The 16,727-nt window shown below is 46.4% G+C and overlaps 1 protein-coding gene across 1 annotated transcript in view; it reads left to right on the top strand.

Moving 5' to 3' along the window:
• Window positions 1-16,727, top strand: part of EHD1 (EH domain containing 1) — a 33,685-nt gene that overhangs the window by 7,973 nt on the left and 8,985 nt on the right. The window contains exons 2-3 of the mRNA XM_026717675.2: window positions 6,050-6,147; window positions 15,578-15,990. Coding sequence (XP_026573460.1) covers window positions 6,050-6,147; window positions 15,578-15,990 — 511 coding nt within the window. The remainder of the gene's footprint in view (window positions 1-6,049; window positions 6,148-15,577; window positions 15,991-16,727) is intronic.

Raw genomic sequence — 16,727 nt, 5'->3', positions numbered from 1 at the left:
CATTTTGCAGACCAGGAACACGAAGGAAATTTTAAAACAAACCCACAAAATGCTTAAAGGGCATTTTTTTAAAAAACTATTCACAATTTTCTCAGGGCCAGAAAAATTGCGCCAGCATTTTGCAGACCCTGATGGGGAGGGTGAGTGGCCCCCAGTTTCCCACCCATTCTGATCTCAGCAGTTCCATGTTTTCCTGTTACGGCTTCCTGAAGGGGAAACCCAAAACTTTGTGCTTCTGTGTTGCTAAACCTGTCGCAACGCTGCTGAGGCATCCTCCCCCGTACCTCCAATCTAAGTTACTTGCACTATCTCTTTCTATGCTTCCACCAAAATCCCCTTTAAATGCCTTCCAGTGTGGTTTAAAATGTTGTTAGTGTGCTTTTAGAAAGGTCTGATGCACCTTTTAAGACTGCTATCATGTCACTCAGGATCCTTCTCTTTGTTTGACTTTGGTCTCCAAATGTGGCAACTTGAAGACTTGTGGACTTCAATTCCCGGCATTCCCCAGCCAGTGCATGCTGGAAGTTGAAGCCCACCCTTCTTCAAGCATGCTGCCTGGGGAATTCTGGGAATTGAAGTCCACGAGTCTTAAAAGTTGCTGTTGTGCCCCTGCCAGACTCTGATTCGGAGGAGGAAGCCGAACAGCCGACGGGGCGGCAGTGTGGCTCTGTTGTCTGTGGAAGAAACTGGGGAAGGGCAAAGTGCGGCTGGGCAGAGCAGAGGAGAGGGAGTACAAGGGAGAGGGAGTTCAGAGGAAGACCCGGGCCCACCCCCTCTTCATCCTAGGGCACGCAGGGAGGAACAGAGAAGGGAGCAACATGAGTTGCATGCCTTAGCGGGGAGGAAAGGGCCCTGATTCCCTTCATTAGCTGCAGTTGGGAACACAGTGTATAAAAGAGGAAGCTGCACACAGCAAGTTGTTGGGAGCAAATCGTGAATTTATCTTGTATTGTTGAGGCTTATCCGGGTTCCTGGTGTCTTCCCAACTGTGTGTGGTTTGCTGGCCTTTCAAGTCTGCAATTCCTTTTCCTGCCCTGTCAAGTTAATTGCTGCAGCATGATTTGTGTGGATTTTTAGTTACAGTTTGTGTGTACTTTGTTTTCGAACTGAATTTCCTCCACTTAGACAGTTCTTGGGAGTGTTTTTAATCCAGCCGGAGGTAACCTGGACATTGGGGGCAAAGTTGGAGGTATTAAAGGGACACTTCTTGCTTATTTGACTGTGTTGCCTTTGTTTGTGTTACCTTTCTCCAGCCCCTCAAATACTACAAGGCTGCTCTCCTGTCTCCCCTGGTCCTTCTCTTCCCTAGACTAGCCAGGCCCAGTTCCTGCAACCGTTCATCGTATGTTTTAGCCTCCAGTCCCCTCATCATCCTGGTTGCTCTTCTCTGCACTCTTTCCAGAGTCTCAACCTCTTTTTTATAGTGTGGTGACCAAAAGTGGATGCAGGACTCTAGGTGTGGCCTTACTAAGGCTTTATAGAGCGGTATTAGTACCTCCCTTGATCTTGATTGTATCCCCTCTGTTTTAATGCACCCACCCCACACAGGATCAAGGTAGGATTGTAGGATTACGTTGTATTCTTTTTCCTCACGCTTTCCCGCTTCCCACGATGAAGTTCCTGTACAACGCGGAGTTGATCTGTCTCCGCTCTGCACCTCGGTTTCCTCCTTTGTGTTTTTGTCGTCCTTTGGCAATTTTAAAAGGAAGGGAAGAGAATTTCTTCAGAAGCCAACTAAGCTGGTCTCAGTTTCCAAAGTAAAGAGTGTTGAAAGACTATGGTTGCCTGCTCCAGAGTTCCTCATTCTCACAGCTTTTGGGCCGAGTGGCGATTGCAACCCCACAACAGCTGCTTGGAGAAGGCAAATCATCCAAGAGTCCTTGACTTAAGACCAAAATGGAGCGCAGTGTTTCTGTTCCTAAAGCGTCACGGTCGCTCAGTGAGTTCTGCCCCACTTTGCAACTTGTGCGAGTTGCAGTTAAATTAGGGACATGGTTTTTAAGTGATTCACTGGAGTTGTTAAATTAGTAACGTTAAGTGAACCCATTGCCTTTGCTTGTCAGAAAGTCGCAAAACAGGATCACGCGACCAGGGCTGGGATTCAAATTTCTTTAACAACCAGTTCTGTGGGTGTGGCCTAGTTTGCGGGTGTGCCTTGGTCATGTGTCTGGGTGGGCGTTGCTTGCTGACTGGGGCGTGGCTTGGAGGTCATGTGACTGGGTGGGCATGGCTTGTATATAAATATTATAAATATTTATATAAATATTGAATTTTGGATAAAAAAAAGAGCAACTTTTATCCCAAACCAGGCAGATTGAGTTGCTCACAGAATCACAGATTCACTTAGAGATCTGTGTTTCTGCCATCAGCTACCTGAGTCTGCACTGAACAATAAAACCTTCAGTCCGAAGGAAGGTTCGGCTCTGCTTAGTCGAAGATCTAAAGATTAGCTAGAAAGCAAGAAATCCAACAGTTTCCTGCTTTCTAGCTAATCTAAATCTCCCAGAACAGCTGATGGTTGGGGGGGCAGGGGACGGACGGACAAGCAAGTTGGATGGCTCACATGCCAGGTAAGGAGTGAGTGGGCGGGCTGGTTCTCCGAACTGGGGACGTGACCCACACTGCAACCGTCATAAGTACAAGCCAATGGCCGAGTGGCTGAATTTTGATCCCCGTTGACCACAGGATTGTGTGAAAAACATTTTAAACTTTTTTTTTCTAGTGCCATTGTAACTTCAAACAGTCACTAAACGAATGGTTGTAAGTGGGGGGTAACCTGTAAAACCTCCCCAGAGTTTCATCTCTTAAGAAAAACCTCCCTGCAAGTGTTGACAGGGGTGAGAGTTGTATTTGCACAATATTGGGGAAACGAGGACATCCCTACAGATGACAACATAATTTAAAAAATATTAGACTGTGTGGAAATGGACAGGTTAAAATCTTAAAGATAAAGGAGAAAAAAGACAGAATATTTTTTAACATGAGGTTTGTTTTACTAATGGTACATAACCAAGGTAGAAATTAGAAACTGAAGAATATCATTATATATAATTACTAGTTGGATACCCGCGCTTCGCTACGAAACTATGTGGTCGGGCTTAGTTTTGGGGGAGAAAAATTCTGCCTCTGCCTACCAGCTTCCATCGGTATTCATCTGGCTAGCATCCTGTCAGTGCGTGAGAGAGTTGAGGGCTGTTTGGAAACTGAAACAGTATTTGCTGTGTGAGCAAGGAGACAGCAAGGAGCCTGGGAGTGGCTTAGCTCAACTGTTCTGTACTAAAGCTGCTTGGTGCTCTGAAACTGAAACTCCTCTGCTTGTGTTTTGCATTTGGAAGAAATTTCTTTTCAGGTGGGGAGGGGGAGTAGAACACCTTGGCATCAGAGTGTGTTAATAATAATAATATAGGAAATACTAATGCTCTGATGGTTATTTTGAAAAATCCTTTCTTAGTGAGCACCTAGAAGCCAAGAGGAACCTACATGCCAAATTTCAAGTTTGTAGGCTTTACGGTTCTGGAGATTTTGTGATGATGCCTGAGTGGTATTTCGCTTATATATATATATATATATATGTGTGTTTTCTTAAGTTTTCGCGGGTATTTATATGTATGGTATTCAGCTTTGTTCGGGTATGTTCCCACGTCATTGTAGTTGTGCTTTTAAAGTTGAAGCAACATTTCAGCAGAATCTCATCTGCCATCATCAGGCTTCTGTATTGTGTCTGTCTGTGAGTCAGACTTTCACAGCCGTTTCTGTTTTAAGTTTGGTGCTAGCCTACTGCTGTGCCAGAATGGTTTTTTCTTCACCCTGATTGGTTGGGAGTCTTGGTCTGTGTTTGTTGGTCTTGGAGTTTGCCGTGTTCTGCTTGATTGGTGTTTCTAATATCTTCTGTCTGTTTTGTGGCTTTTTTGTGTCTTGATTGGCTGACAACATTGTGTTCCTGTATTGGAGGCTTTTAGTGCGGCTTGGCTCCAAGTAAATGGACGGCTATCATTTATTCGGAAGCTAGGTTTTGTCTGGGTGCCTGGTTGGGATGTGTTTGAGCTGGAGGTATCAGGAGGGATCTGTTTGTGCCCAGGTGTTTGCCTGGCTTGTGGTGTGGAGATTTTTTTGTTTGTGAGTGCAGGCTTCCAAATAATTGACAGTCTGATGGAATCATCTCTTCTATTCATGCTTTCAGGTCTTTTTTCAATCTCTGTGGCTTCTCTGATGATTCTGTGGCTGGGGTTTTCTATAGTGGCCAGGGTTTTGGTGCTATTGAAGTTGATGCTATGACCTGTTGCTTTCATGTGTTGGACTAGTGAGGAAATGTCTCCTGGTAGCGCCTCCATGCTCTGGACACTACGCTGATAGACACAGCAAACCTTCTTGCCACAGCTCGCAATGATGTGCCATCCTGGATGAGCTGCACTACCTGAGCGACTTGTGTGGGTTGTAGACACCGTCTCATGCTACCACTAGAGTGACAGCACCGCCAGCATTCAAAAGTGACCAAACCATCAGCCAGAAAACATAGGAACTGAGAAGTGGACTGTGGTCACCACCTGCAGAACCGCTCCTTTATTGGGGATGTCTTGCTAACTGCCTCTGCTTTCCACTTGCTGTCTAGTCCATTCGCACAACAGCATGCGAAATTGATTGTCAATCAGTGTAGCTACCTAAGTGGACAGTTTGATTTCACAGAAGTGTGATTGACTTGGAGTTACATTGTGTTGTTTAAGTGTTCCCTTTATTTGTTTGAGCAGTGTGTGTGTGTGTTTATATAATACACACGCACATATATATATATGAAAGAGAGAGAGAGAGAGAGAATAGAAGATAAAAGAAGATAGATTTATTATTATTGATGTTATGTATTGGTAAATTGGCCCAGACAATGCACTGTTTAGTAAGCACTCAGGTATGTTAAAATAAAAAAAAAAGTACAAATAAAATTCATTAAAGAAAAGAAAAACCTCCCTGGGTGCGATTGGGGGATTATACACGTGCGCACATGCACACACACACACCCACACACAAAACTCGGGATATCTTCCTTGGCTTTCTGGTGCAGAAGCAGGCCTTTTACAAGACTCGCACTCATGTTTTCATGTCTTTCCAGGTATGGAAAGTTTGGCTCATCAAGCCAAAGTTTTCAGCACTTGTCTTTGGAGATTCTCCGTCCTCCAGATCTTGGTTGTCCCAAAAGTGCTTTCTTTCTTTCTTTTTTTTTCAAGAAGCAACTGGACTTCCTGGTTTTTCTTGGAAGACGTTTCCCTTGTCATCCCAGAAGCTTCCTCAGCTCTGACCGGATGGCGGGGAAGGGAAGGGTTTATATTCCTTGCAGGCAGCTGGTCGTTTGCGTCCTGTTAAAAGAGTTGTTGAGGCCACTTGGAGGTTTATCTGTGTTCTCAGGGTCACCTGAGGTGGTGCCGATGGGGGTGTGGAGCCTTCTTGGAACGGATCAAGAGGATTCTGGTGGGCGAAACAAAAACAGCCACTTCACAAACGCATGGCACAACATAGGGGAACAAACCCAACCGGGCCAGACGCAGCATTTGAAAGACAAAGGCCGCCCTGGTTGAAGGTAGCGAGGTCCACATTTTGGACAGAGAGGACGGCTGGTTTGAAAGAGGGGCCCAAGAGACCACCTGTGTCACAATCGAACACCCCTCCCCGCTCGACAGAGGGGGAGGGATACAACATCTTCTATCTCCAGTCTACAATGCCGTCCTTTCCAAGAAGGCTCCCTACCCCCATTTGCACTACAGATTAAACCTCCAAGCGGCCTCAACGACTCTGTAAAAAGGATGCAAACGACCAGCTCTCTGCAAGGAGTATCAATCCTTCCATTCCCCAGTCAGAGCTGAAGAAGCTTCTTGGATGAGAAGCAAAATGCCCCGTGCAAGTTTAACGGATGATTCAATCCCCTAAGGTTTTTTTGGGGGGGCGGGGGGAGAACGACCCAGTTCAGGCAGAATGGCAGAAATGCCACCCCGGGGACCCCCGTTTCTGTCCCTGCTTCGGACCCAGCCGCCTCCTAATCCTGTCCCTTCCCTTCCCTTCGCAGGTTCATGTGCGCGCAGCTGCCAAACCCCGTCCTGGACAGCATCAGTATCATCGACACGCCAGGCATCCTATCCGGGGAGAAACAGCGGATAAGCAGAGGTGAGGCTTGAGAGGTTGTGCGGAGGGTTAAAGCCTTGGGTCCCCCTTTTCAAGGACCTGTTGTACCCTCCACAAGGAAGGGAAGGGAAAGGAGAAAGGAAAGGAAAGGAAAGGAAAGGAAAGGAAAGGAAGGAAGGAGAGGAAAGGAAAGGGAAGGGAAGGGAAGGAAAAAGGAAAGGAGAGGAAAGGGAGGGGAGGGGAGGAAAGGAAGTGAAAGGAAGGGAAGGAAAGGAGGAGAGGAGAGGAGAGAAAAAGAGATGGAGCACCTACAGCTTCTGGAGGGAAGCCATTCCACTGATGAATTGATGTGGGATTATAGAATAAGAGAGTCGGAAGGGACCGTGGAGGTCTTCTAGTCCAGCAGTCGCCAACCGGTGGGCCATCCACGAGAAAATTTTGGTGGTCCACAGAGAAATGTAAAAAAAAAAGCAATTAATTCAGGCTACGCAGGAACACAAGGCTGCACCACCCACATGGCCCGCGGGAAGCCTCCCCGCCCACTCAGTCCTTACCTGGCAAACTTGCCCGCTAAATTGCTATTTTTTCCTTTTTCCGACCATCATCTGTTCTGCTGTGCCGGGAGATTTAGATTAGCTAGAAAGCAGGAAATCCTTGCATTTCTTGCTTTCTAACTAATTTTTAGATCTTCCGCTCTGTGCAGAGCCGAACCTCCCTTAGGATTGAAGCAGGGCAGACTCAGGTAGCCGATGGCAGAAACACAGATCTCTGAATGAATCTGTGATTCTGTGAGCAACTCAATCTGCCTGCCTGCTTTGCCTGATTTTGGGTAGAAGTTGCTCTTTTTTATAAAAAAAATATTTTCATACATGGTGTGTTGTGAGTTAATTTTGTGAGTTAGCTTGCTAGCAAATTTTATGTGACAGGCTCAGGTAGCCGATGGCGGAAACACAGATCTCTAAGTAGATCTATGATTCTGTGAGCAACTCAATCTGCCTGCCTACTCCGGACCTGGTTTTGGGTAAAAGTTGCTCTTTTTTTAATCAAAAATTCAATATTGACATAAATATTTATAATATTTGCATACAAGCCATGCCCAGCCAGTCACAGGACCACCTTGGGGGGAGGGAATGTGGTTTCCCATTTGGGGTGGTGGGTGAAAGGACTCGATCGGATAAAAATAGCTGCCTGTTTTCGAATCCTTTTCCTTCCTTTCCTTCCCGATGCTCCTCCTCCCACCCTGGGGGCAGCCTTCCCATCCCAAGTTTTCCATTTCTGTCCACCCCTCCCCTCCGGCCATAGTTTGGCTCTTTTTTAAAAAAAATTAGTGTGTACGTTTTAACTTGTAGTGACAACCAACATTTTTTGTGGACAGTGTAATGACTGGGTCAATATATCTTTTACACAATGCTAATAGTAATAATACAATTACGTTTATATAGTTTTTGTCTTCCAACTTCTAACCTTAATATGCTCATTATAATTATAATCTTTTATCTCTCTCTCTCTCTCTCTATCTATCTATCTATCTATCTATCTATGTGTCTATTATCTTCTGATCAATCATCTATCATCTCTTTTTCTCTTTTGCTTTCTTGATCTTTCTCTGTCTACCTACCTACCAATCTACTGATCAGTCAACTATTATCTCTCTCTTTTCTTCCTTTCTTTTCTTTCCTTCCTTTCTCGCTTTTTCTATCAATCTATCAGCTATCTATATTATACTATTTTCCCAATTTGTACTTATTTCTTTACTAGCTCTGCCCCTGTGCTTTGCTACGAAACTATGTGGTCGGGTTTAGTTTTTGGGAAGGAAAATAAGGGGGAAAAATTTCTGCCTCTGCCTACCAGCATCCATCGGTATTCATCTGGCTAGCGTCCTGTCAGTGTGTGGAGAGTTGAGGGCTGTTTGGAAACTGAAAGAGTATTTGCTGTGCGAGCAAGGAGACAGCATGGAGCCTGGGCGTGGTTTAGCTCAACTGTTCTGTACTAAAGCTGCTTGGTGCTGTGAAACTGCAACTCCTCTGCTTGTGTTTTGCATTTGGAAGAGATTTCTTTTCAGGTGGGGAGGGGGAGTAGAACTCCTTAGCATCAGAGTGTGTTAATCAGAATAATAATTTAGGAAATACTAATGATCTGATGGTCCTTTGTAAAAATCTTTTCTTAGTGAGCACCTAGAAGCCAAGAGGAACCTACATGCCAGATTTCAAGATGTAGGCTTTACGGTTCTGGAGATTTTGTGATGATACGTGAGGGGTATTTCGCTTTATACGTGTGTGGTGTGTGTGTGTGTGTGTGTGTGTGTATGGTGTTCAGCTTTGTTGGGGTATTTTCCCACCTCTTTACAGTTGTGCTTTTAAAGTTGTAGTGACGTTTTAGAAGAATCTTATCTGCCATCACCAGGCTCGTGATTCTCGTCTCTCAGATGAGATTCTGCCGAAACGTCATTACGACCTTAAAAGCACAACTATAAAGACGCGGGAAAATACCCGGACAAAGCTGAAACACCCTACATATAAATACGGTTCTTCTATATTCACCTCTTTGTCTTTAAACAATACTATTCTTTCTCCGGGATTTTCTATCGCTTGCTCCGAAAATAGATGTAAACGTCAATAACATTTCTTCATGCAATATACTTGTAGACCCTTATGAAGTCATGAATGTTTTAATATTTTAAATATCGCTCAATGTTCCACCACGTTTTCACGATGGTTTGGGACTCTGGGTGGTGCGTTCCCCTCTGCGGAGAGCGCAGGATGGAAAGTTTCCTGGCTGAGTTCAAATCCCCAGCGTGCCCGGCTGCTGCGGTCAGGAAACGCTGCGATCCATGATAAGGGCCCGGCTTGACCCCCGGCAGGCGAGGAAACGCGGGCGTGGCGCCCAGTGAAATTCAGCGCAGGAGATTGGGTTGGCTTTGGAGACCCACGATTAGGCAGGCGCACCTTCTACTCCGGAGGGCTCAATAACTTAGTTCACACACACACACACACCCCGGGTGGAGAAATGCCTGCGCTTTGGACCCCTTTGGGAAGAGCTGCCTTCAGACACGCTCTGGACACCGGTGTCGCCAAATAAAGGAAGGTGGAGATGCAAATTCTGGTGTGGCGTTTCACCCCCCCTCCCCCCAGGTGGACGGTAGATGGGGGTCCGTTTTCCCTGGAAACAGATTTCACAGATTAACAGAGTTGCAAGGGACCTTGTAGGTCATCTAGTCCAACCCCCCACCGGGGAGCAGGAGACCCTACACCATTCCTGACAGAGGGCAGTCCAGGCTCTTCCTGAAAGCTTCCAGGGATGAAGCTCCCACGACTTCTGTTCCTGGGCTGGATTGTTCTCCCTGTCAGGAAATTCCTCCTTATTTCCAGGTTGAATCTCTTCTTGATCCGTTTCCATCCATTGCTCCTTCGGGTGCCTTGGAGAATACCTTGACCCCCTCCTCCTCTCTGGGGCAGCCCCTCAAATATTGGAAGGCTGATCTCCTGTCTCCCCTGGTCCTTCTCTTCCCTAGACTAGCCAGGCCCAGTTCCTGTAGCTGTTCGTCGCATGTTTGAACCTCTAGAGACCCCTAATCGTCCTGGTTGCTCTTCTCTGCACTCTTTCCAGAGTCTCAACCTCTTTTTTATAATGTGGGGACCAAAAGTGGATGCAGGACTCCAGGCGTGGCCTTACTAAGGCTTTACAGAGTGGGATTAGTACCTTCGCACGAATGCCAGAAGTGTTGTTTTGCACACGCCTGCTTGGACTGCGGCTTGTGTGGTCTCCAGGTGTGCCTGTATCACACTCCGGTGCGGTTGGTCGGGGGTCCATAAACTGCCAGGGATTGCACTTCAGCAAAGCAACAGGGTTGCTGGGTAGGTTTAAGAAGTGCATTTGAAAAAAAATATATATATATATAAGGTGGGGTTGGTAAGACTTTCGCCGCCTCTTCTGCAAAGGAGTGTGGTCGTTGAGTGTCCCTTGATTCATGCTGGGTGATGAAACACTGGCCAGAAAAATGCGGCTTTTGAGAATTGCGTGTTCCACTTTTAAAAAAAAATATTTCTCACCCAGTGTTGCGCCACCTTGGCAAGTTTAAGATGCGTGAAGTTGAAGATGCAGAATTTAAGTATAAGATGCAGAATTCTGGGAGTTAAAGGACTCTTAAACCAGGCTCTCTAGGAATTCTGGGAGTTGAAGCCCATCCCTCTTAAAGCAGGCCGGCTGGGGAGGAAAATAAGGAGGGAAAATGTGCCTCTGCCTACCAGCATCCGTCGGTATTCATCTGGCTAGCGTCTTGTCAGTGCGTGAGAGAGTTGAGGGCTGTTTGGAAACTGAAGCAGTATTTGCTGTGTGAGCAAGGAGACAGCAAGGAGCCTGGGCGTGGCTTAGCTCAACTGTTCTGTACTAAAGCTGCTTGGTGCTCTGAAACCAAAACTGAAACTGAAACTCCTCTCCTCTGCTTGTGTTTTGCATTGGGAAGAGATTTCTTTTCAGGTGGGGAGGGGGAGTAGAACTCCTTAGCATCAGAGCGTGTTAATAATAATAATATAGGATAATACTAATGTTCTGATGGTCATTTTGAAAAATCCTTTCTTAGTGAGCCCCTAGAAGCCAAGAGAAATTTCAAGTTTGTAGGCTTTACAGTTCTGGAGATTTTGTTGATGATGCGTGAGTAGCCTTTCGCTTCTATATATATATATATATATAGATTTATTATTATATGGCTTAAAATATTTACGTAGGAAAACAATCAGGTCACATTTTTTTCAGCAACTTCAAACAGTCATTAAACCGGACGGTGGAAACTTGAGGTCTTACCTGTAAAATCACTTCAAACCATAAAACTCAATTCATTGCAACCTTTAATAAAAAGGGGTTTTTTTAAAATTGTGCATTGTTATTGCAATGTGTGAACTGGTCTACACAGATTAGATGTGTTCGTTGCAGGGTTTTAACCCAGTGAGTTTTGGATACCACCAGAATAAATCTCTCCTCCAGCGACGGAGTTGGGTTGGGCATCTGGTCATTTACATGCAATGTATTTGCCTCCCAAGGGGATCATTTTTTTTTCTGATGTTGCTACAGTTTTCCACAGGAAAATGTTCGGCGTTTTAAGAGTTGAATTGTTCCATAACTTGAAACTTGGCGTAGATGCATCGTTTTGAGTGCCTGGGGTGGGTAAAAATCTTAAACTTTGGGCATTTTTCCAGGAAGCTGTCTGTTTCTTTAAAAAAAAAAAACAACCCTGCATATTTATGCGAGTGTAAATCTATCCTGCTAAAATTGATGCATTTGTGTTTTTCTTTCCCCTGATTTTCTGTGGCAATTGTAAATACTGAGAAGTAAGCAGATTGGTAAAATATAGCCCTTTATTTCTGAGTTGTTTGCAAAGTAGGGAAAGATTTAAAGAGTATTCTTTAAAAATGCAGTGCTTTGGAGTTGGTTGAGTTGCTTGCAAGTAAAAACCCCCTTTTTATACACTGTGTTCCCAGCTGCATCTAATGAAGGGAATCAGGGCCCTTTCCTCCCCCGTAAGCCATGCAACCCACGTTGCTCCCTTCTCCGTTCCTCCCTGCATGGCCTAGGATGAAGAGGGGGTGGGCCTGGGTCTTCCTCCGAACTCCCTCCCCCCTGTTCTCCCTCTCCTCTGCTCTGCCCAGCCTGTCTTTGCCCTTCCCCAGTTTCTTCCACAGACAACAGAGCCACACTGCTGCCCTGTCGGCTGTTCGGCTTCCTCCTCCGAATCAGAGTCTGGCAGGGGCATGACAGCAACTTTTAAGACTCGTGGACTTCAATTCCCAGAATTCCCCAGGCAGCATGCTTGAAGAAGGGTGGGCTTCAACTTCCAGCATGCCCTGGCTGGGGAATGCCGGGAATTGAAGTCCACAAGTCTTCAAGTTGCCACATTTGGAGACCAAAGTCAAATAAAGAGAAGGATCCTGAGTGACATGATAGCCGTCTTAAAAGGTGCATCGGACCTTTCTAAAAGCACACTAAGAACATTTTAAACCATGCACACTGGAGTGTCTCTGGAAGGCATTTAAAGGGGATTTTGGTGGAAGCATAGAAAGAGATAGTGCAAGTAACTTAGATTGAAGTTTTGGGTTTCCCCTTCAGGAAGCCGTAACAGGAAAACATGGAACTGCTGAGATCAGAATGGGTGGGAAACTGGGGGCCACTCACCCTCCCCATCAGGGCCTGCAAAATGCTGGCGCAATTTTTCTGGCCCTGAGAAAATTGTGAATAGTTTTTTTAAAAAATGCCCTTTAAAAGCATTTTGTGGGTTTGTTTTAAAATTTCCTTCGTGTTCCTGGTCTGCAAAATGGGGATATTCGTCGACGGCTTTTCTGTCCAAGCTTCTTGCCGGGAGTTTATTTATGCTTTCTTCTTCAAGGCAGCCGTTCTGAATCTGAAATGACCGATCTTGATATTTGTTCAGTTTTTCTGGAGTAAAACTGAAAACCCTGGAACTGCATTTGATCCCCGGAATTGTGCTTCAGAGACTAATTTAGTTTAGTTTAGTTTATTGCCATTGCACCTTGTTTATTGCCATTGCGGTCCTTGACTTATAACCACAGTTGAACCCAAAATTTCTGTTGCTATCTCAGAAAGATGTTGAGACTCGGGAAAGAGTGCAGAGAAGAGCAAACAGGGTGATGAGGGGACTGGAGGCTCAAACATACGACGGACGGTTGCAGGAACTGGGCCTGGCTGATCTAGGGGAGAGAAGGACCAGGGGAGACAGGACAGCAACCTCCCAATATTTGAGGGGCTGCCCCAGAGAGGAGGAAGAGGGGTCAAGCTATTTTCCAAGGCACCTGAAGGCCAGAGAAGGAATAATGGATGGAAACTGATCAAGGAGAGATTCAACCTAGAAATAAGGAGAAACTTTCTGACAGGGAGAACCATCAACCCATGGAACAAAAGTTGCCTTTGGAAGTTGTGGGAGCTTCATCCCTGGAGGCTTTCAAGAAGAGACTGGACTCCCTTCTGTCAGAAATGCTGTAGGGTCTCTTGCTCGGGTGTGGGGTTGGACTAGATGACCTACACGGTTGTCTTCCAACTCATCTTTTAATCTGTTAATATGCAGAGACCTCTTGGATAAAAGAGAACGAATTGTTTTATACATTCGTCTATTTTTTTTTTAATAAATTACAGTCCAGTCGTGTGTCGTGCTGTGTATTTTATATTAGAGAAACATCAAATAATTATAAACATGAAATATGAATAAAACAAATTCATTTGCGGAGAGTCTGGAGGGTGAACAAGAGCAGGGAATAAGGAGGAATTTCCTGACAGGGAGAACAATCAACCCATGGAACGGAAATTGCCTTTGGAAGTTGTGGGAGCTTCATCATCCCTGGAAGCTTCCAAGAAGAGACTGGGCTGCCCTCTGTCAGAAATGGTGGAGGGTCTCCTACTTGGGTGGGGGGGTTGGACTAGATGACCTACAAGGTCCCTTCCAACCCTGTTAATCTGTCTCACTTGACAGCAGAAATGTTGGGCTCCCCTTGTGGTTGTAAGTCAAGGACTAGCTGTGCGTCAGTAAAGTCGATCCTTATGTGCCCGGCTGACCCGCTCCGCATTCTTGGCACGCTCGTGTGACCAAAATGGAACCGTCCACCCCGAGTGTTTTTTCCTTTCTCCCAAATGAACTAAAACGTTGTGGGCGTCTTCCTGTCGCAGAGATCTTTGGGAGGGGTTCAGTAAGTGCATGCATAGAATTTTTTCCCCCCCCACCCCTCTTTCTCGAGAAAGTCTCCGTGAATCTCCCTCCCAAGCGCATATTTCCACAGTTTGCAAATAGGTTTGAGAGCCAGAAATGATTTCAGCACGCAGCGGCAACCCTCCCGCCCTCTTCCAAGAAAGCTGGCTTGTGCAAGACGTTAGATATTTTGCTGTCCTTTGGCTTCCTGGGTTTGAGACAATGGGGATGCTTTCTTCCTCTCTGGCCTGGTTGTTGTAAGCTACTCCGCTTTGGCAGAGTAGCAAGGCTTCCCCCACCCCCCACCCCAGGGAAAATAAAGGTGCTAGTCCTCAGGGCTCAAAAGAAAAGGGAGAGATTTGTACGAATCTGGACAAGGAGGGTGGCGTGGATGGGGGATTCCCCGGCTTGCTAAATTTATGGGGTTTGCAAGAAATGGCTAAATTAGACTTCTTTGCTCGGAGGGAAAACAATAATCTGTACTTGTGGCTGAGTGGAAAACCCGTAATAGACTTTTTGCATAAAGTGGAAAAAATGCACTTACGATTTGTGGTTTTGACGATTAAGGGAAAATATGGAGAAAACAGTGAGGTCCCTTTTGTAACGCTAGACTAGCGGAAGAGAGATTTTGGAAATTGGACTTAGATTTGCTGCAATGGAAATCCCAAGCTTGCTTCCTTCCTTCCTTGTCTCCCTTTACTTTTCCTTCCTTCCTTCCTTCCTTCCTTCCTTCCTTCCTTCCTTCCTTCCTTGTCTTCCTTCCTTCCTTCCTTCCTTCCTTCCTTCCTTCCTTCCTTCCTGTCTTTCCCTCCATCCCTTCTCTTTTTTCCTTCCTTCTTTCCTTGTCTACTTTTCCTTCCTTCCTTCCTTCCTTCCTTCCTTCCTTCCTTCCTGTCTTTCTCTCCATCCCTTCTCTTTTTTCTTCCTTCCTTCCTTGTCTCTCTTTACTTTTCCTTCCTTCCTTCCTTCCTCCCTCCCTCCCTCCCTCCCTCCCTGTATCTTTTCCTCCTTTCTTTCCTTCCTTTTTTCTTTCCTTCCTCCCTGTCTTTTCCTCCCTCCTTCCCTGTCTTCTTCCTTCCTTCCCTTCCTGTTTTCTTTTTTTTTAATTCCTTTTTCTTTTCTTTTCTTCCTTTGTGTCTTTTGTAAACATTTAACAAACATTTATTTTAAAAAGTACACTTCTAGTTGTGGTTCAGAAGGAAACAGAGGGATTTGGGCTCAACAGGAATCCCCGGTAGGATGGGAGAGTCCTTTTCAAGGACACACTGCATAAAGGTAGTCTTCGACTTACGACTAAGTTCTTACCGGCAGTTCAGAGATACAACAGACTTCCTTGGGGATATATATGAGCTGGTTCTGACGGCCAGGTGTTTCTCTCCCCAGCCCCCGGCCACATGGAGCTCTCGCCTCGCAATCAGGAGGTTGCGAGTTCAATCCCAGGTAGAGAGAGGTATTTTTCTCTCTGGTCATGATGAGAATATATCTGCGGAACAAAACTCCATACTGGCGACAGGAAGGGCATCCGGCCAGTAAAACCCTCTGCTAGCTCCATTCAGTGGCCCAGACTCCACTCCGCTAGGGATTATGGGGCTGTTAAAAGAAGATGGTGATCGTGGCAGGGGACTTGAGTCATCCCCAGTTGCGTGCCAGGCATGTGGTTTTTTGATTATCCAAAATCTGGACGAGTTGTCCGTACGAATTTGGCTCCTCTGAACCAGTTGGACTTTCCCAATAGGGCCGGCCAGGTGTGTCCAGTCCCTGACCTCTGCCTCGGTTTCCCCACAGGATACGACTTTGCCGCCGTGCTGGAATGGTTCGCGGAGCGGGTGGACCGCATCATCCTGCTCTTTGACGCCCACAAGTTGGACATCTCGGATGAGTTTTCGGAGGTGATCAAAGGTCTCAAGAACCACGAGGACAAGATCCGTGTGGTGCTGAACAAGGCGGACCAGATCGAGACACAGCAGCTGATGCGCGTCTACGGGGCGCTGATGTGGTCACTGGGCAAGATCATCAACACCCCGGAGGTGGTGCGCGTCTACATTGGATCCTTCTGGTCACACCCGCTACTCATCCCGGACAACCGTAAACTCTTCGAGGCAGAAGAGCAAGATCTCTTCAAGGACATCCAGTCGCTGCCCCGCAACGCCGCCCTCCGGAAGCTGAACGACCTCATCAAGAGGGCCCGGCTGGCCAAGGTCAGTGTTCTCACCCAGCTCCCCAAGCACGACAAACCCTTTGAGGTGAACTCAAAAGATGCCTTTATTAGGAGCGCCAGCGGCTCCGGCAAAAAGTTTCTCTCAATGCCGGCTTTGAAGTCGAGCCAGCCGGAAGATGAATAGTTGTCTGCCACATCCATTCGTCTCCTCCCCCTGCCTTTGATCCCCAGAGTTAGGGTGGGGCTTCACAAGCAGCGGTGGCTCTTCCGTCCCAAGGGCCGGCTCATAGATTTCCACTGCTCTCCTCTCCTCTCCTCTGCCTTCTGCGTCAGGCACTGGACCCGGCTGTTCCTCCTCTTCCACATCAGCCACCTCCAGACCTGGGGGCTGTGGACTCTCCATCTGAGGGCTGACTGATGACACAGGCTCACTCTCAGTCTCTCTCTCTCTCTCTGTCTCCGTCCCTCCCTCCCTCTTCCTCCTCTTCTTATTCACAACCGTCTGAAGCGCCACCTGTCCAGACATTTGGGGGACATCCGGGGATGATGGAGACTGCAGTGGCGATGGGGGATAGGTAGCCTTGGGCATCTTTGAAGTCTGGCTAGCCTGTGATGGGCTGTGAGGTGCAAAGAATCCAGACTGCGCATTAAGAACACTTAGCTATCCCATTTATAAGGTATCCCTTGACTTATAACAGTTCACTTAGTGACCGTTGGAAGTTACGGCACTGAAAAAAAGGTGACCGATGGACTGTTTTTCACATTTCATGAATGTTG

Source organism: Pseudonaja textilis, chromosome 16 (genome assembly GCF_049901715.1).
Source record: "Pseudonaja textilis isolate UNSWEBS1 chromosome 16, rPseTex1.2, whole genome shotgun sequence".
Classification (NCBI taxonomy): Eukaryota; Metazoa; Chordata; class Lepidosauria; order Squamata; family Elapidae; genus Pseudonaja; species Pseudonaja textilis.
This window is presented reverse-complemented; position numbering and strand designations above follow the sequence as displayed.